At 34.0% G+C, this 23557-nt stretch overlaps 2 protein-coding genes across 5 annotated transcripts in view; one reads left to right on the forward strand and one right to left on the reverse strand.

The window, feature by feature from the left end:
• The window catches only part of LOC129907538 (SHC-transforming protein 4), a 102344-nt gene that overhangs the window by 21495 nt on the left and 57292 nt on the right, over positions 1-23557 (forward strand). For all 4 annotated transcript variants that reach the window (XM_055983823.1, XM_055983821.1, XM_055983824.1 and 1 more), the window contains one exon: positions 15713-15926. In XM_055983823.1, the coding sequence (XP_055839798.1) occupies positions 15732-15926 (195 nt within the window). In that variant the 5' untranslated portion in view covers positions 15713-15731. The remainder of the gene's footprint in view (positions 1-15712; positions 15927-23557) is intronic.
• Positions 1267-2184, reverse strand: LOC129909508 (dentin sialophosphoprotein-like). Its single transcript, XM_055986585.1, has one exon. The coding sequence runs from the start codon at positions 2182-2184 to the stop codon at positions 1267-1269; it is 918 nt and encodes a 305-aa protein (XP_055842560.1).

Raw genomic sequence — 23557 nt, forward strand, 5'->3', positions numbered from 1 at the left:
AGGGAGTTGGTACACGTGAGAAGTCAATGTTATAGGTGCAGAAAATAAGATCATGGTCCGATATGCCGTCCAAGGACAGTTGGTCTTGTAAGAAAGCATTTGATAAATCAGAGACAATCATAAGATCAAGAAGGCTAGGTGTTGAGTTAGGGGCGAAGCGAGTGGCATAACAGTTTGAAACATAGAGCCCTTTACTTGCAATTTCATCTGTTAATTGCTTGGCCCGAGTGTCTGAAAGCAAGAGATCTGAATTGAAATCACCACAGATTATAATGTGTTCATATGAAGCAGAGAATTGTTGTAGAGCAGAAAAAAGGGGATTTGGAGAAATGCTTCTATTTGGATTATAGCAAACACCCAAAATAGTTTTAGTACTGCCATCACTTACCTCTAAAATTAGAAACTCAATACCATTATTCACTGATTTAACAAGAACCTTACTATAAAGGGATGTGTTGCAATAAATTGCCGTCCCACCCCCAACTGTGTCTGTTATTCTGTCATTTCTGATAAGATTATAATTACTTATGTATAAGATATATACTACTGGGAGTATCTGGTCTAAACCATGTCTCAGTAATACAAATAATGTCAGCACCTGATTGGTCAAACACATGTTTAAGAAAATCTAACTTATTTATATTAAGGCTACGAGCATTAATGCAACATACTTTGAAACCTTCACGGGCATTTGAAAGTATTTTCACAATAGATTTTACTGATAGATAGTCCATGCTGTTAAAATGAAACCGTCCACCCAACAGTGATTTGAAACAATCAACAAAAGAAGAAAAACTATGACAAAAACAAAGAAGAAAACAGATAAAATATTCAAAAAATAAACAGGCTTTACAAAAAACACAAATAAAATTCAAAAGAGAGAAAATGAAAAATAAACAATATGCTTATGTAAATATTTTTGAAATGAAAAGAAGTATCTACCTAAATAAAATAAAAATAATATGATAACAGCTCCGCTCCTGGTGACATTCAAATTTGCGGCACATTTATAGTTGAGAGTGTACTCGATTGAATCTTAATTTCAGTATCATCGCTGCTCTTTTTCACAAAAATGAAACCATTTTTCGATCGGACTGAGAATAAAATTCCTTCTCTTCTTAATTGAAGGGCATGACGCATCAATGCACTGTTTTGTGGTGTTAAGCTTTCATTAATGTAAATTCGGCGGTTCCAGGTGTTAGTGTCAGTTGTGTGTGGTAAATCTTCATTGCTAAATAGCTGGGAGACGATCAAGGGGAAGATAATCTAATTAGCAACGGGCCAATGTCTCTGATTTTGGGAGCGCAAGCGAAAAGCATCAAAATGTGGAGTTAGTGTGTGTTGGAGTTTATTTGCAATTTGTTTAACGAGATCGACTGGACTCTTGTTTGATGTGGGTAGTAATCCACTAACAATTACATCACTAAGCCGTTGTTGACGATGAGAATCTTCAAGTTGGTCTCTGATTTTCTCATTTTCTTGTCTCAATGTAAGAATGTCTCTTTCACATTGCTGCACACGACTACATAAAGCAGCTATTGTTCCATTAATCTCATCTTTCATATTTTGTTCAAAAGTAGAGAGCAAATTTTTGAATTTTGATAAGAGGTTCGACTCAATCTCACGAAAATGTTCGGGCATGAGCGTTCGACTGTTATTATTTGTTGCTCTAGAATAAGATGTCGATGGAGATAATAATGACGTTCCAGATTGCTTCGGAGTGTGTAAATAGTTTGGTAGGTTCGATTTAGTTTTAGATCGTGTGGAATCGCTTACTACCGGGCTATTAGACGAAACAGTACGAGACCTTGTGACGGGAGCTCTTGCATTCTTAGTATTACTACCATTAGCTTTGCTAGTTTTAGAATTGTTTGTGGCTCCCTTTCCAGGCTTAGTGGTGGCGGAGGCGGCTATGTTGGATGCGGAATTAGTTTTGTTTTCATCAGTTTCAGTTGCAGCTTGAGCCCCGGTTGGAGAGCCTGTATCTACAATGGTTGGGCCTTTGGATGAAGGTTCAGTGGCAGGACTTGTATTAGTAGTGAGGCTGGAGTCGGAGGAGAGTACGGTGGCGGGGTCTGTGTAGTTGGTGTCTATTGTGTTGGAGAGTACGGTGGCGGGGTCTGTGTAGGTGGTGTCTATTGTGTTGATTGTGTAAGTGTTAGAAATGTTATCAGAGGCCGACATGGTGAGTGTTTAAACAACAACAATATAGCAAGATTATATACAGCACAATGATAAAGTTAAATATTAATTTTAATATTTTTTATTTCGTTTTTTATTTCGGTTTGACCACAAGCACAACCTAGCTTGAATTTATAAGAGTGAATCAAATACACAAAATAGGCAAACTGAACGACTTTTATTTAAAATTCTATGAGCGGATCTCGGTTTAAATTGTTCAAATGACAGGAGCGACAAATAACACGTCTATACTGTTCTCATTTCTTTCATCTATCGATCGTGTACTGTGAAAGAGTGTAGACGTATTCGACTTTCATAGTAAATTTTAAATCGGTATCGGATTTAACAAGTACTTAGTTAGCCAGTAAGGCTTTCAAGTCATCAATAGCTCAGTGGTAGTGACGTCGGACCAGAGAGCTGAAGGAACGGCGTTTGATTCCCAGCTGTGTCCAAGTTTATTTGGAGGTTTTTTTTAAAAACAAATAATTAAAGCTTATGAAATCGGGTGATATAGCGGGGACATCGGAAGGTGCCCCAGCTACAGCACAAAAAAAAACAATCAACGGCAATCAAGCCCACGGCAAGTGGGCCAACGGCAACAACAGCCGATATGGGGCATAAGAGGAGAGGCAACTTTGGGAAGCCGAACCTAAATAACCTGCCGAAGCGTCGTTCCGAAAACCCTTAAGCTGAGCTGCCAGCTGTAGAGGAGGAAACGGCGCGTACAGCGAATGTTTAAGCGGCAGCTAAAATCCATCAGGAAGATGATGTAAATTACATGTCCGAGGGGGGAGAAGGGCATTTCATTTCTGGTGACAGCAACAATCTGCCTGGTCTGACATCGTCAGAGCCGTCATCAGACGAAGACGAAGAGGAGGAGCAGACCCTCCAAACCAAAATTGATGAATTTGAGAGGAAAATGGATGCCCTCAAAAAAGAAGTTGCGCCCCTGATCCAGCTCATGAAAGTAAAGCAACAAGCGCGCAGAGCCAAAGAAAAACAAGAGCTCGCCGACAAGGAAGCCGCTAAAGCAGCCAAAGCAGCGGAACAAAAACAACAACAAGAGCAGCTTCGACTGCAGCAAAAAGAAGACCCTCAACCCCAGCGACACCAACAACAGCAGCAACAGAGGCAACAACAAGAGTTGCCAGTACAAGTTGCACAAAAAAAAACAACAGTTGCCAGCACAAGGGCCAGTGCAGCAACAAGATCAGCCACAGCAAAAACAACAACAAAAACTGCCAAAGCAGCAACAACAACAACCAAAACAGCAAAACACACAGCAACAACAACAAGCAGCAGAGGCAGACAAGCCTAGTGGAAGCAATCAGCAGGAGCGGATACATCAGCAGCAGGCCCAGGAGCAGCAGCAGCAGAGAGGACACCATCAGCAGCCACAGACAAACAAAATAAGGAAAGAGAATGTGCCACCTATAAATGTTTTTAAAATGGAGCTAGAAGACACCATAAAATTATGTAAGTCGGCCATAGGCGAAAGCTTTTTTATTAAACGTATAAGTAGTAATAGACATGCTATCCACTGCAAAACAGTGTAGAATCATAAAAAAATTAGAATTTTGTTAAAAGAAGCCACCACTGAGTACTTCAGTTTTACCCTTAAGTTGGAGAAAATCCAAACGGTCCTTCTAAAGGGCATAGATTCCTGCACGGAACCCAAGGCGTTCTATGATGAACTCTGCCGCTAAGCGAGTGGTGATCTCGAGATCATCAGCGTCAAGCCATTCCAAACGGCTTTGTCCAGACGGGAGAAAAGGAAACTGCCGATATTTTTAGTGCAGCTCTCGCCCAACAGCAAACTGGATAGTTTGAGGAATATCACCGTCCTCAACTACCAGGTTGTCACTTGGGATAAATTAAAAAGGCGCGGTGATGTGCTTCAATGCGTGCGCTGCCAAAGGCTCGGCCATGCCGCAGCCAACTGCGAAATGCAGTCGCGCTGTGTAAAGTGTGGAGAGAACCACAATAAGGAGGAGTGCAAACTCGGGGAGGAACGGGTCGAAGATAAGGCCCAGCTAAAATGCGCAGTCTGCGGAAGCGTCGGGCACCCTGCTAATTATCGGGGCTGTCCGAGGTTTCAGCAAATGAAGCAACAAAAAACGGCGAAGCAGGCTGTCGCAGAAAAACGTCCAGGAGGGCGTGCTCCTATCGTCAACCCAAGCATCTCTTTCGCCCAAATAGCGCAAAGAGCAATGCCGAAGGCGACTCAAAAGCCACCAAAGGTTGCCCAACAGTCCTCCGTGCCTAAAGCACCGGCGGCAGAATCAGAGGTTTTGACCTTGTTACTGAGCATTCAAGCACAGTTAACAGGGCTTCAAAGCCAGATAAGGGAGCAGACAGTGAGGGTAGATCATATCTACTCTCAACTGCCTAGCTTAACGCAACCTAGGTTGTAATAGGCGCGCTGTCAGACAGGCCCCTTAGGATCCTAGATGTGAATGTAAATTCACTGATTAGGGTCGAACGTAGAGCTAACCTTTTCCAATTGTTCAAAGATCTAAGTCCCGATGTGTTTATGGCTAGCGAAACTAAGCTAAGAAACATAAACTGACAAATAATAATAACAACATCGTAAGAAGAGACCGGCCCGACTCCATTCAAGGGGGCGGTGTTGCAATCTTCATACGTAAAGGCATTAGTTATAAGGTAATATACAATAATGAAGTGCTAAAATTTCGATCGCTTGAGGTGTGCATTGTATGCATTCCTCTCCAACATGGAAAGCGGGTGTATGCAGTCGCAGCTTATGCGCCAGAAGCACCTCAACCAGCTGACTTTACGGCAGAACTCGAAAAACTTTTTCAAGTCCTACGACTGAATTTGGAGGAAAACTATATCCTCATGGACGGTGATCTGAACGCCAAACACCAAGATTGGGGAAATCAAATACAGAATCAGCGAGGTAATCATCTGTATAATTGGATGAGTAAAAACAATATTGAGTATAGGGTTGATCTGCTGGCTACTGAAAGGCCATCGTTTCCAAGAAGCAGTTCTTTTCTGGATATATTGCTTCTAGACTCAAGACTGACAATAACAGACGCTGTGGGCCAACACCCAAGAAACTGCCTTCGTACAATTGAGTACGACAGCGACCACTGCGGACTCGCCGCCGCAATACAGCTTCCGAACGAGCTTGTGGAATTGGAGGAGTATGTACCGGAGCATTCTTACAACTACGGTAAGATGGACTGGCCACTCTTCACCAACGCCTTAGCAAGAGAACTGCGTTCGAACAGCATAGCCCCTCCAAACGAAATCTGTCGAACAGTGAGATCGATGGTTATTTCCAACAGATGGACCATACCATCTTACAAACGATGAACAGAACGATACCTAAATACAAAGAACGTGACCAAAATAACGTTTACCGAAATGCGACTATTGACGCACTCCACAGACAAAAAAGCGGACTATTGACAAGACTTAAACGTTTATACCGGCGATTTACCGACCCACACGATCTGGAGATTAGAACACTGAAGTCGTCGATCAAAATCATCAACCAGTTGATCAAAGAAAATTATAGGTTGTCTATTAATTTGTATTTTGACAAAAAAATTCGGGCCGTCAATTCTAGCGACCCGAGTATGTTTCCGCAGATTAATAAGATTTTTAGACGGAATGATCAAAACGAGCTTCCGTGTCTTAATCTTCAGAGAACTGTGGAAAACAGAGACGTACTCCTGACCGCAGGCATAAATCCAGGGGAAGACATCTTTGACGACTACCTCTTTATAATCGAAGACCCGCAAGAGAAAGTGGAGGCGGTGGGTGCTGCATTCCGGCAAGTGTACAAGGTAAATGCTAGCATTAACCCGAACCATGACCTGGAAAACAGGGCCCTCCTTCATCACTTCTATCTACGTAATGATATTACGCAATGGCGATCTAAGAATCGCGGTTTTACCGGGTTCAATGAAGAACACTTGGCAAACGCCATCATCGCCGAGCATTCTGGGGCTAACACCCTGTTAGTTACGAAGGTAGAGCTCAAGCTCATCTTCGATTCATTAAAGAAAAAGAAATCAGCAGGAGTCGATAGTATATCCACTATTGTACTACGACATCTACCGCAAGAAAGTATTGACATTTTTGCCACTCTGTTCAACAACGCTCTGAATAATGCATATTATCCAAAGCGTTGGAAAACAGCAGTGGTACATCCTCTACCGAAAAAGGGAAAGGACAACTCTAATCCGGCAAATCTACGGTCGATAAGTCTCCTTCCAAGTATCAGCAAGGTATTTGAAAAAGTTATCAATAGGGCTCTGTCTCAGTGGGCTGAGGACAACAATATCATACCGGATAATCGATTCGGGTTTAAGGCAGGACATGACACTATTCATGCCGCGTCTAAATTTGTATCTGATATTCAGTGGAACAAATCTAAAAAACAGTGCACGGGTGCCTGTCTTATTGATTTGGTTGGAAGGTCTCTATCTTAAATTAACAAGACTTTGTATAAGTAAACCACTTTTATATATGCTTTATGACATGCTCAATGGTAGAACGTTTGTTGTCAAAAGTGGCAATGTAACTTCTACTGGAGTTTTTAATATTAAAAATGGTCTTCAACAGGGAGCGGTGAACTCACCGATTCTCTTTAGTATTTACACCAGCGCACAGTGCGGCGATTGTATGGAGATGGTGGACAAAAATCAGTTTTATAAAAAGGAATTGATTTGGCAAAGAAAAATTGTTGTAGATGTAATAAAGAGAAATTCTAAAAAAATTGACGAAATTTTCACGCCCCCTGCCACGCCCACTTTTGTGAATGATTATTTATATTTCGAAAACGGCGTGCACCATTTGATTCAAATTTAGGAAATTTGATTATCTAGATGAGTGTGGAAATTAAAAAAATAGTTTAGACCCTTTCCACCCCCTGCCACGCCTACTTTTGTATATGATTGTTTATACCTTAAAAACGGTTTGCACTATATGCACCAAATTTAGGAAATTTGATTATCTAGATGAGTTAAAAAAATATAAAATAGTTTTGCCGCCCTCTGCCACGCCCACTTTAGTGGCTAAAGGCTAAACGCTTGCAAATTTTCCTTTTTTCATCTTTGACGACGCTTTTAAATGTAGTGTTTGTGTCTTCCACGACTAGTTCCCCTTCATCAAGAGGTTAAAATGCTATCAGGAAGAGTAAGTCTATGTTTAGGATTAGCTTCATGATGCTTCTCGAAGAAAGCATGAACATTGTTCCCATCGTCGAGGTTTGAGTCAAAAAACTTAATTTGTATTTTAGATCATTTTTAAATTTTATGGAACATTTGTTTATCTTCAATTCATACAGAATAATTATTAACATATTCAATTCGTGATTTTTATATAAAAAAAAATCCATTTTTATAAATTTTTAATTTTTTTAAAGATTTGACCTTGTCCTAGAAATGTTGAAAATTTTTAAGGATAGCAAAAATTAGCATGAAAACTTTACATTTCCACAAAGTAAAATATTAATACAGTGTAACGACACTAAAAATGTTGCTATACTTTGCCAAAATGGAAAAAAGCGTTCAAAAGCTGTTTTTTATGCATTTCTTCCTCCTCGGATCAAGATTTATGTCGAAATTTATCAATTTTTTTTCGTAAAACACTTAAGGTCTGTTTGGGTACTGCCTAAAACAGAAATATTTCAACTTTTTTCAACATTTTCAGCCCAATTCCTGTTTGGGTACTCTGAAATTGTACATTTTTTCACAAAAAAGATGGCCGCGAGAGAGAAAAAAATTTCCCCTTCTTGCGAATTTCTGCCCAAAAAATTTCATCGAACAAAAATCTGAAATCTGTCAAAAGGTAGTGCTTTCTCTGTTTTTCTTTATTTGTTCTTGTCGCACAACATAAAGAAAACAAACTACAAACATGGTGGCGTGGATTTTTTTCTTGTTTTTATTTTTTTATTTATTTCGTTTTAGTGATGTAATGCTCATAACAAATTAATATTTTATGAACAAAATAATAAAAAAAGTGTTTCAAAAATAAAACAAAGTGTTTTTAATATTATTCATTTCTTTTTTTTTTTTTAATTTGTGTTCACATTTTTTAATGAACAAAACAAAGTACAAACATGGCGATATGGCTATTTTTGTGTTTTTATTTTTATTTTTTGTGTTTTAATGGTTAAGAAGTGCTTTATTTTATAAATGATTTATGAAAAAATTAATAAAAAAAAGTGTTTGTAAAACAAAACAAAATGTTTTGATATTTTTCCTTTCTTTATTTTTTTCCAATTGGTGTTGTTGTTTACATTTTTGTTGTTGTAGGAAAAGTAGCAGAAATTTTTGTGCCAAAAGCGTTTGGGTACTTTTACACAATTTTTCTTTCTCTGAGAGAATTTCATCCCCACTCCCTAAAATTTGACAGGTTTCATATTTTTGTGCAAAAAGAACCCAAACAGACCTTTTATGTGGCAGTTGCTAGTACTTAACTAATTCAAAATAATTTCAATGCCTTCATCTTCTCCCCTGTTTTTGCCAAAACAAATCCACCTTTCAAAAAGTCGTTAATTTTTTCTGGTCCGACTTTGGCCTACAAAAAGTCAAATATTTTGAAGGTTAGCAAAAGTTAGCAATGAAACTAAACGTGTTCTCAAAGAACAATAACAACACAAGATAATGCCATAAATCATTGTGCTACAATTTGCTACTACAACTTTGTAGGCTTAATTTAGATGAAATTGTATGCCTTAAAAAGGAACTTTTTTCGATAATTCAGTAAAATTCAGTAAAAAATTAAATATAACTACTCATACAAGTTCTTAATGTATCCATGATTATTATTCACAAATAAAAAAAAAATAAAACTTTGGTACTTTTCTTACACGAACCAAATGAAAATGCACAAAAATAAAATCTCGAGCTATCAAAATGACTAAAATTTTTTTCAGTGCTTTTGAAAGTCCCGCTAATCCCCCAAAATGAGTAAAACAAAATTAAAAACAGACAAAAACAGTAATTTAACATATGCTTGACCAGCTCCATAGCTTAGAAGATCAATATTGCATTTTTGTTTTTTATTTTTGTCCACTAGTCAACGCACTGTGCAGCGCTCTGATAGGAAGTCTAACTCAGGCAATTGCGTATGCCGACGATCTAATTGCGTACAGAACAGCTCCAAAAGTTGAGATCATCAGAAATCTCTTGCAACGTGACTTTGACAAAATTCAGATACATTGTGATGACTGGAAGTTGAAAATTAACTTTCAGAAATCAGAAACGATTCTATTTAGGACTCCCTTGGCTGGGCCTCAGGGGATACGCGAAGGAACTGGCGGAAGCTGGCGATCGCTGGACCACACGGACATCCACTGCCAAGTAAAAGTGTAGTAAAGTACCTTGGCATCTGGCTAGATCAATATCTATATTTCAATAGACATATGGATGCTGCTCTGGCCAGGGCTAGGGAAGCCTTTGTCCCGAGGAAACGGCTGTTTTATAGCAGTCGGCTTGACACCAGGGTTAAGGTGATTTGCTAAATGGCCCTCATCCGGCCGATGATTGTCTATGGATGCCCTGTGTGGTTCAACGTTGCTCCATCTCAAATGGAAAAGTTTCGGGTGTTTGAGAGGCAGTGTCTTAGACGTTGCCTTGGAAGAGATAGGGCAGGAGAACCAGTTTTGGTGGCTTAGTAATGGTATTCATGTATAGGTAAAAGTGGTCTTCGTTTTTTTTTTTGCCTTGGCCGGCTTACATAGTTTTAGTTGTTTAGTTTTAAGAAGGGACAGTCGAGGTGGCACAAAAAAAAAATACAAAAAAAAAATAAAATACAAAAACAAAATTACAAAAAAAAAATATAAAAAATACAAAAAGAAATACAAAAAAACACAAAAACCATACAAAAAAAAATACAAAAACCATACAAAAAAAAAATACAAAAAGAAAATAAAAAAAAAATACAAAAAAAAAAAATACAAAATTGCTTGCTGTGGCTGTTCTAGTTTTTTAAGTAGTTTTAATTAGTTTGTAAGTTTTAAAATAAAAAAAAAAAAATGATATGATACCAAGTTTTTTTAAAAATTATTTCTTGGTAAAAATAAAAACCATTAAAATATTAGTATTAAAATAGTTATAAAGCCGAAAGGCATTAGAATTAAGAAAAATTAAGTATAACTTACAGTGCCCGTATATTGCCAGTAAGTTAGTTGTAAGTAATTGATAAGTAGGCTAGTTTTTATGAATTTTTGTCTAGCTTTAAGATAGTTTTAAGTTGATGAATAATAAAAATGAATTTAAAATAAAAAATAAAATAAAAAGAATGATCAGGTGGTGAGAAATTGAGGCTAAGCCTTTTAAATATACCCCTATCGATCCATGAAATAAAAACTGACAGTGCCTCTGTGCGCAAAGTTAGGCCCTTTTTTCCGACGCTTTGACTGGATCAATGGTATTATTTATAACTTAAAAAAACGTTTCCCAAAAAGACAGATCATTTTGTTGGAACTTTCTACCTTCCAGGCCCCTAACAAATTTTTTTAGTCATACAAAATTCGTTATTTAGTCAATTGTAAATGTAATGAATTACTCATGGGGTTTTCGTTTGGTACAAAAATCAATTTTTTTTTTGATTAAGATTTGTCAAAAAACTGATATTGACAATTTTTGTCTTCGTTTGGCCTAAAAAATTGATTTATTTTTTGATCTTAGATCAATTTTCCAGATCTAGATTTTTCGGTAGATTAACCCCTCTTTTTCCAACACCACTATGCATCATTATTGGCATCTATCCGTTTGACAAATTTTTGTTTGTTAATAATTTGTTTTGGTTTAAAGAAAGAATTAAAATTATTTTGTACTCAAATGGAAGTAGAATTAACTTTTTCGTCTAGCTGAATTTCGGATTAAAAAAATCGAAGGCCGAATCAATATTTGACAACTGTGATCGCTGCCTTGTTCACAGACACAAATTCGCACCAACACTATAACAAATTAAAAACAATCTGAAAGTGTATTCGTTTCATAACGAAAAAAATCAATTTATAGATCAGAAAATAAATTTACCAAACGAAAATCCCATTAAATATTTGAAATTGGTGCAAGAGTTTTTTTTTCAACAAATCATTAAGGACATTTTTTTAGAAAAATGTTGAAATCAATAAAGGCTAACGCATTAATGAAGTTATGATTACAAAAATAAAAAATTCGATTTATTGAAATAAAATAATTACACTTTGCAAGTTTTTTCAAAAAAAAAAAAAAAAATTGAGACATGTGCGCTGTTGACTGTTTCCCCCCATTTCAGAACCGAGAAATCGATTGGCATCATTAGTTTTTCGATTTATCGGTACGACTTCGAACTAATTTTTTTCTGAATTTTTTTTTCAATAATTTTAAGCATTTTGCCCGGTTCAAAGTCAATTAACTACTAAAATTGAACTTGTCTTTTTTCAATATTTTTCCAAAAAATTTCAATATAAATGTGGCCGACAATTTTTGAAACATAAAGTTATATTTTATTGAGAAAAATATTGAATAAAGACAAGTTAATTTTTTTAATTAATTTTTTTCAGAAAATTTTGAGTTTGAGAACCATTCTTTCAAGAATACCACATTCAGTTAACCTAATTTTAATTTTACAGATAGGAATAAACTCCTGGCTTTGTAAAAATATATATCTTAATCAGTCCTATCGGCAATACAGTTTCCCTGGAAAAATTTCTCTAGTCCGAAAAATCGGTATCGGCAATACTTTTTGAATGGAACAATTTCCTAGGAAAAAATTCCCTCACAAAAATACCTATCGGGAATGAAGTTTCCCCCCCGAAGTATTTCTATCATATTTTTTATAGGGAAAAGATTTTTTAAAGCAAAAATGTACGTTTTTTCTTTCAAAATAGATATTCTTTCAAAAATATTAAATTATTTACTTCCTAAAGGCAACAAAAACAAAATTATATTGCAACTGGATAACGCAAAAAGAGTATATAAAAAATAAAACATAAGAAAACCTTAAAAAAAAGCATGGAACTGGAGATGACCATTCCGAGAGTATTAGTCTTCTGCTTTGGACGAAGAAATGATCGAAATCTGTGGAATGCCTCAATTTATTTTAGTTATCACGTCAAAAAAAAAAACAAAGCTTAAGAAACCACAGATGAAGAGCTGTGATTCTTTAATTAAAATAACAAACACTAAACTAATTACATGTCCATCTGAAGAAACAAACAAAGTAGTAAGTTGGGCAAAAAATAAAATAAATTATTGAATAAAAATCCACAAATCAACACCAAAGAAAAATATTATATGTATAAATATTGACTATTAAACATTTTAATTGTTTTTGTGCACTAAATACAATCAAATTAGAGTTGTCAAAACTTTCGAAGAAATGTGTTCGAAAGTTTTTTTTTTTTTAAGTTGGCTGTATTTCTTTCCCGAAAACGAAATTCCGATTGAGATTCCCGATAAGGAGAAAAAGTCCTGGGAGAGAAAACCTACTCCCAGGGAAATTTCTCACGTGAGATTGCCGATAGGGCCGAATAATGTATGTGTTGACGTTGTGTTATAATTCATTTTTTTTTTTATATTTGAAATGGATTTGTGAGAAAATTGCTTCTACCGTCTAAAGGATTTAATCTTGTCCACGCCCATATAATTTTTTTCTCTAAATCTTAATAATCTTTTAACATCATTTTATTTATGGAATTAAAAAAAAAAGTGTTGAAAAAAAATTTCATTTTTAGTTTTAAAAAACAAAACGGCAACACCGGCAATTTTTACCCTTAAAGGTTAAAGTATTTTTTCTTAACCGACGTTTAAGAACAGAAATTATCAAAATTGGATCTTTAATTTGCGTTACTCCACTAAAACATAATACAACGATAACAATGCAATAAAATCCAAATTTATTGAATTTTTACTTGCTATATAGGTACTATAGGGCAAGTTTAGGATTCGTAAAAAAAATCGAACTCGAGATAACAATTTTACATGACATTACGATGATGGGTCCGGCAATTCTGTCTGTCTGTCTGTCTGTCTGTCTGTCTGTCTGTCTGTCTGTCTGTCTGTGTGTCTGTCTCTATCTGGAGCTGCAGCCTAAACGAGTGAAGTGATTTTCTTCAAACTTGGTAGTTAGCAGTTTTTGGTGATTCCCTAGAGGGGAAATTAAAATTTTTTTTTATGACCAAAACTAACGGTACTTGCTATATAACGGAAATAGAAAAGTTAATTTTTTTCAAAAACGGCTCTAACGATTTTGATTAAAATTTTTGTGTGTAGTACTACACATAATAGCCAACTTTTTAAATAAAAAAAATATTTTTTGTACCGTTATTAACGGTACCTGTCATAGAACGGTTTTTTTCGTTTCTGAATATCTCGTACAACATTAACCCGATTTAAATGAAAATTTTTATACAAACGTGTGTAAGTGAAGATAATATTAAGAATTTAGAAAATTTTCAAAAAACGCATTTTTGGATTTTTAAAAAATATTTCAAAATTTTTTTTTGAAAAATCAATTTTTTGAAAACGGATCAATGAAAAATTTTGAAATTTAGTTTTTATGTGTAAATTAATTATTTCTTCAAAATGGCATACCAACTTGTTTTTTGAAAAATGTTAAAAAATTTTTATACATAAAAAATTATTTTTTAAAAAAACGGCTCCTACAATTTTCGAAAATTTTTTTCTAAAAATACGTTTTTATACAAGAAATAAAATGGCATATTTGTTTTTTTTTTTTAAGATAATTTAAAATGGAGTTTAATTAATTATAAAAACAGATTTAATTTTTTTATACTACTTATGAAATTTCTTCAAAATATCAAATTTTAAATTTCTTGAATAAAAAGCTTTAACATTATAGTTACTTTAAGCATAAGAGCAAGTACGTGCGACCCCAGTCGTGCAATTTATTTCAATAAAAACTTGCTAAATTGTTAAATAAATTGCATAAAATTGTTAATGTGTCTTTAAGTTTTTGAGCAAAATAAATAGCAATAAAAACAAAAAAAATGACTTTAAACCGGCATAACGCTTAAAATTATTGAAAAAAAAAACTCCGAAAAAAAATTTGTTCGAAGTCGTACCGATAAATTGAAAAACTAATGATTACAATCGATTTCTCAGGTCCGAAATAGGGGGAAACAGTCAACAGCTGACATGTCTCAAAAATTTTTTTTTGAAAAAACTTGCACAATGTAATTATTTTATTTCATTACATCGAATTTTATATTCTTGTAATCATAACATCATTAATGGCCTAGAATTATTAATTTCAACATTTTTCTAAAAAATGTCCCTAGTGATTTGTTGAAAAAAAAAAAACAATATTCTTGCACTTATGTCAAATATTTAAGTAATTCATTACATTTACAATTGACTAAATAACGAATTTTGTATAATTAAAAAAATGTTTGTTAGGTGCCTGGCAGGTAGAAAGTTCCAATACAATGATCTGTCTTTTTGGGAAACGTTTTTTTAAAGAATAAAGATAAAGAAAATAAGGATAAAGAAAAGAATGCTGCCTGAGGTGGGGCTCGAACCCACACCTACAGACTAGCAGTCAAGCACTACATCCACTGCACCATTACCACCCGCTAGAACTGAATTGTTTCTCAATTCAGGTTTCAGTTTATCGAAAACTTGTGATTTACGATAACAAGCCTATAGCTTTATACAAAAATGTGTAGGAAAACTTGTGTTTTGGATTTTGTTTTTGAATTTTTTCGTAAAAAACCGGTTTTGGTGCGGTGTGAAACGTGTGAATGAAAAGGGGGATTCACATTCACGAATATAGTGACTACGTAGTCGAATTTTAACTAGCTTTTGGAATGGGAATTAGCACTACAAAGCTAGTCAAACGAAAACTGTCATATTTGACATATGAATAGCTTTTGCTTTCATAATTGCAATTTCGATTTAATAATAATTGCACAATTATATTTAAATACTGCACAATTTAATTTCATTTTGAATGCTTTTTTCATCAAACAGCTAACTGAGAAATGTCAACTAACTTTGAAGTCGAAATTTTTACGCTACGTCGGAGGGGAAATTTTAATTTATTTTTTAGTTGTATTCAGCCAATCAGATCGAGTTGACTACGTGTCACTAGATTCGTGAATGCGCCCATTGACTAACTTACGGGACAGATCGATTGTAATTTGGCCGTATGATGTTTTGAGTTCACACACAGACAATTTTCATCAAAACGCATTTGTCAGCTAATTTTTTTATTTCGCTTTCACCTCCTTTGCTCTCAAATTAAAGAAAATGGAAAATCGCTGTCTGCCGGAGGGACATGTTAGGTGTGTTTTCTATTACCACCGGGCTAAACTGGATAAAATTATGAAACAATGCAGTCAAAATAAAGAAAATGGTGTGACAATATCATTATTAAAACGCTAAATCGCTTAATAAAGGCTCAATAACATTGATTTGCCAATTTTTTCTAGCGATTCGCAAATCATAATAGAGTCCTTAATTAAGTTTAAACTGAAAAAAAAAAATGGAAGCTTAAAAATATATATTAACCCCACAAAACTATTATTTATTTGTAGATACGAGTATACTTGAATTATGCTACGGGGTGTCGTATGTGAATCAACAAGTTCTGAGGAATGTGGAAAAAACACCACTCTCCACAGTAGAGAGGATTTAAGTAAGAGCCAAATCTCTTTTGAAGAAAGCTCAAGCAGTGGAGCGGCAGGTGGAGACGGCTGCTTATATCCAGACAACGTTATCATGGATGATGGAGTATCTTTTCAAGTTAGGGTAGGTTTCATGTTTTTTTTTATTTATACTTTTTTTGTATTTTTCTTTATTTATACCACAAATAATTATATTCAGATGTCTCATCTTCATAGAAAAAAGTGACATATAAAACTGAAAATCACCACTTTGAAGAGCTTTTAAGAAAGCTTTTTTCAATGAAAAATTCGAGAAAATTTAAAATGCTTTTTTTCTCTTTAAAATTTTGATTCTTTATTCTCTGATTCTCTTTTACGTGGTCTTTGAGAGTGAGTATCATGTGTTTTCACGGCTCTCGCTCAGACAGAGCGAGAAGATCTTTTTGTATGGATAGAAAAGAAAAAAATCATGGCATAACGGTCTTGAGTTGGAATCGTTATTTTTCTGTATCTTTGAATTTTTCTCTTCTATTCTTGTTGTGTTTTTGCTTTGCAAAATCGCGCTTTAACTGCTTCTTTTTTAAGGCGTGATTTTTAGAAGAAAAATAGAATTGTGTGTGTGCAGATGGATTGTGGACGTATTTAAAAAAACAACCTGAACAATAAATGCATTTTTTTCTCTAAAATTTTTTTCTGTGGTGTTGCAATATTGTTTGTCAATCAAAAAAATGGAAAGGCTAAAATCGTCGTTTTGAAGTAAAAGAGTACCAAAGAAAATAGAACTCAGATACGATTACAACTCAAGACCGTTTTGCACATAATTTTTTTCCTTCTGTCCATAGAAATAGACCTTGTGGCTCGAGTATCGAGTCGTCCTGGCACACGTTTTTTGTTTCTTTCTATCAAAAGAAAATACGGTTCACGCTGGTCAGTCTGGCTCAACGAGAGCGGTTCATTAAAAAAACAACAAAAAAACTTACTCAGTAGTTCAGTACCTACTCACAAAAGATCTATTAGAAGAGAAAGAAAGAATAATGAATATGTACTTGTAAGTGGCGAGGCGTCGATAATTTCAAAAGGGAAGTCGATGAAAAATTAATTATTATCTGCAAAAGAAAATTATTGCTTTCTACCTGAAATTAAACTAAACATAGAGAAGAGATTTTGTATTTGCATAGGTAGGTACTTCATCCCAACAAAGTTTAAAGTCAACAAAAAAAAATTTTAGGTATCAGAATTAGACTGGGCCAAAAAAATAAAATATTTTTTTTTTTTGAAAGTTACTTCGAAAATCTTGTTCAGGATGATGAAAAAACAATTTGGTGAAAATTTGAGCCGTTAAAAAAAATTTTAAGAGGTCTATCATCGGTGTTTTTTATTTTTATACATGATATGATGTTTTACAACAGAACTGCTAGACGATCAAAGTAAAAAAAAATTCTGTTCATTTTTTCTTATATAAAATTAAATTTCCTACAAAAAAGATCTTATTGAAAATTTTCGTCAGACGAGCCGTATTCGAGTAATTAAGCTTTTTAAATCGAAGTGTTTTTTCAATTTGCCTGTTTCACTTTGGAATTTTGTGATGAGCAAATAAGTGAATAGAAAAATAAAACCACGACAGATTCTTATAGGAAATTTAATTCTCTACAAAAAAGGTCTCGTAGTAATTTTCCCTAAATTGAGTTTTGAAGAAGTTATTCACGATTTAAATCGAGAAAAAAATTAAAAAATCAATTTTCAATTTCAAAATTTTCTAATTCACTGAAAATTCAATATTTTCAAATTAGCAAGATGTTTTCTTGTAGGGAATTAAACGTTCTATAAAAAGTTCCTTGGCAGCAAATTAATTGCTTTAACCGTTTAGAAGATAATCGTATTCAAATCGCAAATGCATACTTGTCATAAGAAAACTATTGAAATCAGTGGGCATTGGTTTTGATACGAATATCTTCTTAACGGTTAAAGCAATTAAAAAGCTTAATTACTCGAATACGGCTCGTCTGACGAAAATTTTCAATAAGATCTTTTTTGTAGGAAATTTAATTTTATATAAGAAAAAATGAACAGAAATTTTTTTTACTTTGATCGTCTAGCAGTTCTGTTGTAAAACATCATATCATGTATAAAAATAAAAAACACCGATGATAGACCTCTTAAAATTTTTTTTAACGGCTCAAATTTTCACCAAATTTTTTTTTCATCATCCTGAACAAGATTTTCGAAGTAACTTTCAAAAAAAAAAATATTTTATTTTTTTGGCCCAGTCTAATCAGAATCCATTCCACTTCCTCAAAAAAAAAATTAAAGTAATGACAGAACCAACATAATAAAAAAATAAGGCCTTCCAAGACATTTATTAAACAATTTTATTAAACAGAAACTCCACGCATAATGTTTGCAACAAATATCAATAAATAAATAAATAACTAATGTTAATGTTGATTATTATTATGTTAACCTCAAAAATTGGCTTTTATTATCTGCTTCCCAGGACAAATCGTGGGCACAACGCCAAAACCACGAATCTGCAAAATTGTAGTTTTGAGAAAAACGGCTTCAAAGTTTTTGGAAATTCATGCAATCTTATGGACACTCGTGCTACGGAAATTGATATTTTAGGCTTTTAGGCAACAGATGGATGATTGGGGTCGAAACAGTGGATAGAGGGACCGATAACAAGTTAAATGACGCATTAAAGTGAAAATGTCCAAAAATGCAGATTCGCGGTTTTGGCTTTGTGCCGACGAAATCAATTACTAAATATCTTTTTAGCATTCTTCAAGAACTCTTATTGAAATAGGTATTCAAATGAAGAATCATCAATTATTTTCTTTTTTTTTTTCATGCACCAAAATATCTATAAAATAAGAAAGCAAAATGTCAAACAGGATATTTTTTCGTAGGTACCTTCAAGTATTTTTTTCTTTTTAAATCCTCTACAGTTTTCTTAAGCTCTAAAAATCAACCTGAACCCACAAAATAATGAATCGAATTTTTAGGTTATCTAACGACAAAATATTGCGTGAAAGAATCATGTCCTGACTCAAGGAAACACATAATATTGTTCTATATTTATTTGCTTACTACATACAATATTCCCCAAATAAGTCGATGAAAACCGTCTTATTCTGTTCTTATAACAAACTAAATTTTTCAAACAGAAACCTACGACTACGACTTTCCATTGCCTACATTTCTCTGTCTGAATATTCTGCTGCTGCTTGTGAGATACACACAATTTTTTTTCAAAATAAGACGATAGAAACCGTGTTATTATTTTGCATAAGAGAGCGTGCGTAAAACAGAGAGGAGTCAAACAAAGTAACTTATAAGGGAAAAATGAAAAAGAAAACAGATTTGTTCTATCCAGCGATAAGACGGCTTCTTTCGGGTTGCCTTTCTGTTTGTTGGCTGTCGCTGCGCTGTAGCTTTGATGATTAAGTGTGTATTTGTGGGGAATATTGAAAAAAATAAAGGCAGACTATTGTGTGTATATATATATATAGTTAAATTGAATGAAAAAATATTATTGAGTTACAGAATTATAGAAGGTAAGACGGAAGGAATCGTCTTATATGGACTCCTCGCCTCTGGTACTTGTACATATTTGGGTTGGTTTTTTGTTTTTCTTTGTTTTTTTATTTTGCAATTCAGTTTTGTTTTTGTTTCTTTGGATGGCGGGATTAAGTAATTGTGTGTAGGTATGCAAAAGAATTGTGAACGCATTTTAAGAAAGTAGGTAAATCAATGATAGGGGTATTCACGTAAACGCGGAAAAATTTGTATGGGAAAAATATTCCGCAAATCATAGAATTTTATCTCACAAAGGACCCCGCACATTTTGTATGGGAAGTGGCCCTCGGTGGAATTGTCTGAAATTTTAGTATGTTGTTCTCTTGAAGCCCTTGATCAAAAGTCGATATCGGCAGAAAGTCGAAAAATGGACAGTTTTTAAAATAACGGGTTTTTTCCGATAGCTATCTCAAACCTTTTAAAAGGGATAGTAACTCTCTATATTGTGTTTTGCGCTATTTTTTAGTGGAATCCATAGGTTTTTAGAGTCGCTGAAGCCGAATCCGAAGTACATTTTGCCTCATCACGTCAGGTTTTGAAGATAACCTCAAAAAATGTCACAGCCCCAAAAAAAATTGTTTTTTAACTGGGAGTGCGACAGTGCTAAATATATGTTTTTGGGGTCGCTAAAACCAGATTCGAAGTCTATTTTGCCCTATCACATCAGGTTTTCGAGATAAAAGCAAAAAAGAAACAAACATCTTTTTTGAGGTTATCTCGAAAACCTGGTGTGATAGGTCAAAAAAGACTTCGAATCTGGTTTCAGCGACCCGAAAAACATATAATAAACATAGTCGCACTCCCAGATCGAAATAAAATTTTTTGAGACTCTTTAATGTCATTATCTTTCACTCTATTAAGGAGTACTCTAAATTTTTACTCCTTTTTCTGGAGTGAAAGAACATAATGAGAGTAATTTCTTCTTTTGTAATTGTGTGTGTGACAAGGCAAAAATGGATAATTTCCTTGAAAAAAATAGTGATAACAGGCCTAGGGAAAAAAAATTAATGAATTGGAAAAAAAAATAGTATTAATAACATATGAAGCATCATAAGCGTTCGTTGATAAGTCTGCTTCTGCACGAGACGCAAGGCGCAGAAATTATATTCGAATTTGCTTTTGATTTTCGTTTCGGTGCGTCTCGCGATCTACACGTAGTGTTTTTTTGAACACGAAAATTTGACAGCTATTTCCTTTGGTTTTATTTTGTTCTTGTTTTCGTATGCCGACGAAATAAAATAAATCAGAACAGCAAGAAAAGAACAAGTTCAAAGAGAAACGTCAAAACGAGTCACAAATTGTTTTACCATAGACTCACAGAGACTCGAATTTTATTTTTCCCTTGCTCTTATGTGTGTCTCGCGCTTTGCGTCTTCGTGTAGAAGCGGACTTAGTTTTACTTTTGGTATATTTTTCATTATACTTCTGATCGGTTTTTTTCAGCCTACTTGACACACACCCTTAGTTTGATAATTGTAAAATAAAAATATCCCAGCATCGGAGAAAAAAAATGGGATTTTTTTTTATCTGGCACAGGATTTTTTTTTGTTGATGAAGAACACTGGCTGAAAAATCCTTTATTCGGATTTCAACTTCATTTTGGAAAAAGTGAAGAATTAAAGAAAATATAGAAGAAATATATCTGGCGGAATATAATACAATAAAAAATTATATTCATAATGGTTGTTTTTGTTAATAACAAAAGAGTTTGAAAGAAAAACTTTTCGAATTTTTCACTTTTCAAACAAAATTTTTAAATGTCAAACTTCAAACTCATTAGTTTAGGTGCTACGTAGTCGAGTTTCAACTAGCTTTTGGAATGCGAATTTGCACTACAAAGCTAGGTGACAGATGAAATAAAAAAAAATTTGTTTTGAGTGGTTTAAATAGCTTTTTTTCTTTGAAATTCCTCAATTTCCTGATTTATATTATTTTATATGCTTTTTTCCACCAAATTTAAAATTCAAATAGAATTTGTTTTCATCAAACAGCTGACTGAGAAATGTGAGCTAGCTTTGAAGTCGAAAATTTTTACACTACGTTGGAGGGGAAATTTCAACTAATTTTTTAGCTCTTTTCAGCCAATCAGAACGAGTCGACTACGTAGCACCTAGGTTTGTGAATGCGCCCAATTTGACTAAAAATGTGGAGTAAATCCGTGGTACTCCGTAGTACTAAAATTACTCCAGAGTAATTTTTTTTTTACACTTTTGTTTCGTCAAAGAACACAAAACCTTCAAAAGTGCAAAAATAAGTACTAAAAGGGTACTCTCATTGGAGTGAAAGAAAACGACATAAGGTTATTTTGAAAACTTGACGTGATGGGGCAAAATGGACTTCGGGTTCGGTTTCAGCGACCCCAAAAACATATGGATTCCACTTAAAAATAGCGCAAAACACAATATAGAGAGTTACTATCCCTTTTAAAAGGTTTGAGATAGTCATCGGAAAAAACCCGTTATTTAAAAAACTGTCCATTTTTCGGCTTTCTGCCCATATCAACTTTTGATCAAGAGCTTCAAGAGAACAACATACTGAGATCCCCGTATCTGGTATATCTTTTTGAACGCGATTTATGTCTCATTATTCAGATAACCACAAATAAAATATGTTAATATTGAAAAGAGAATATTATTTTATTTGAGCAAATTACATTTTTTTTTATTGTTGCATAGTATTTGCAAAATTAGCTTGACTTATTATTTTTAATTAAACAAATTTTATAAGTTCAATTTGACGTTTAACAAACAGCTGTTTGTTTCCCTTGTTTACACAATTATTTTCTGCTGGGGTGTTCATTTAAACCTTTTGCGGAATTTTCTATTTTTCTATAAAGTTGAAAATTATCTCGTTACGTGAATACCCTTAATGAAATGTTGTTCTTTAATATTTTGGGGTTAGGAATAAACAAATGAGATCTGGTTTTGGGATAAAAAAACGCATGCAAGGAAAAAAGAATGCATGCACAGTTTTATTTGTTTGCGCATTGATTTGGTTTGTATTTATTTTTTTTTTTGTCTTGTTGAACTCTGGTATGAAATCATGAGTATCTAAGTAGGTAGGCACCTACCTTTTAATAGATAATAAATGTGAAACAAGTAGGTAGGTACATATCGTGGGCACAACGCCAAAACCACGAATCTGCAAAATTGTAGTTTTGAGAAAAACGGCTTCAAAGTTTTGGAAATTCATGCAATCTTATGGGAACTCGTGCTACGGAAATTGATATTTTAGGCAGCAGATGGATGATTGGGTTCGAAGCAGTGGGTAGAGGGACCGATAACAAGTAAAATGACGCATTAAAGTGAAAATGTCCAAAAATGCAGATTCGCGGTTTTGGCTTTGTGCCGACGATATAGTAACATATCTGCTACACTTTGTTTTTAATTTTGATCAAGTTAAGTTAGTAGGTAGGTAGGTACCAGAGATCGAAATGAGTATGTTCGAACCTGTTCGAACAATTTCAATTTTTTAAAATGATCGTTCGTGCTCGATCGTTTTTTCTCTATACTCGTAAATCATCTTACTCATAAACAATAATACTCACAAATTAAACCATACAAATTGTTTGAACTCATGAGTATACTAGATCCTCAATACCAAATTGTTGTAAAATTCCTCGATGATGCATCGAGTTCAATTTGCTGATAGGCCATTGATAAATCCAGTTTTGTAAATTCCTCACCCCCGTGTAATTTTGCAAAAACATATTCTATTCGCGGAAGAGGATATTTTTCCACTAATAAACTAGGATTTAAGGTAACTTTAAATTCGCCACATATTCGCACATCACCATTATTTTTCACAACAGGCACTATCGGTGTACCCCAATCGCAAAAATCTACTGGCTCTAATACCCCTAGCCTAACCAACTTATCTATTTCTTTTTCAACTTTGTCTTTTATGGCTAATGGTATAGGTCTAGGTTTAAAAAATTTAGCAACTGTTTCATCTTTTATTTGCAATTTAGCCTGGCTTTTTCGAAAACGTCCTAAAGTACCATCAAATAATGAATCAAATTTTTTAATAACTTCGTTACCTAGCTCATTTGTTATCCTATTCATGTAATTAAATTTGGATATATTTAAATTAAATAATCGTAAAAATGTTCTACCAAGTAGTGGAGGACCACCATTTTCAATAATTACCAAGGAGATAACTTTACTTAAGCCGTTGTATGTCATGCACACGTCACAAATT

This window comes from Episyrphus balteatus, chromosome 1 (genome assembly GCF_945859705.1).
Source record: "Episyrphus balteatus chromosome 1, idEpiBalt1.1, whole genome shotgun sequence".
Taxonomy (NCBI): Eukaryota; Metazoa; Arthropoda; class Insecta; order Diptera; family Syrphidae; genus Episyrphus; species Episyrphus balteatus.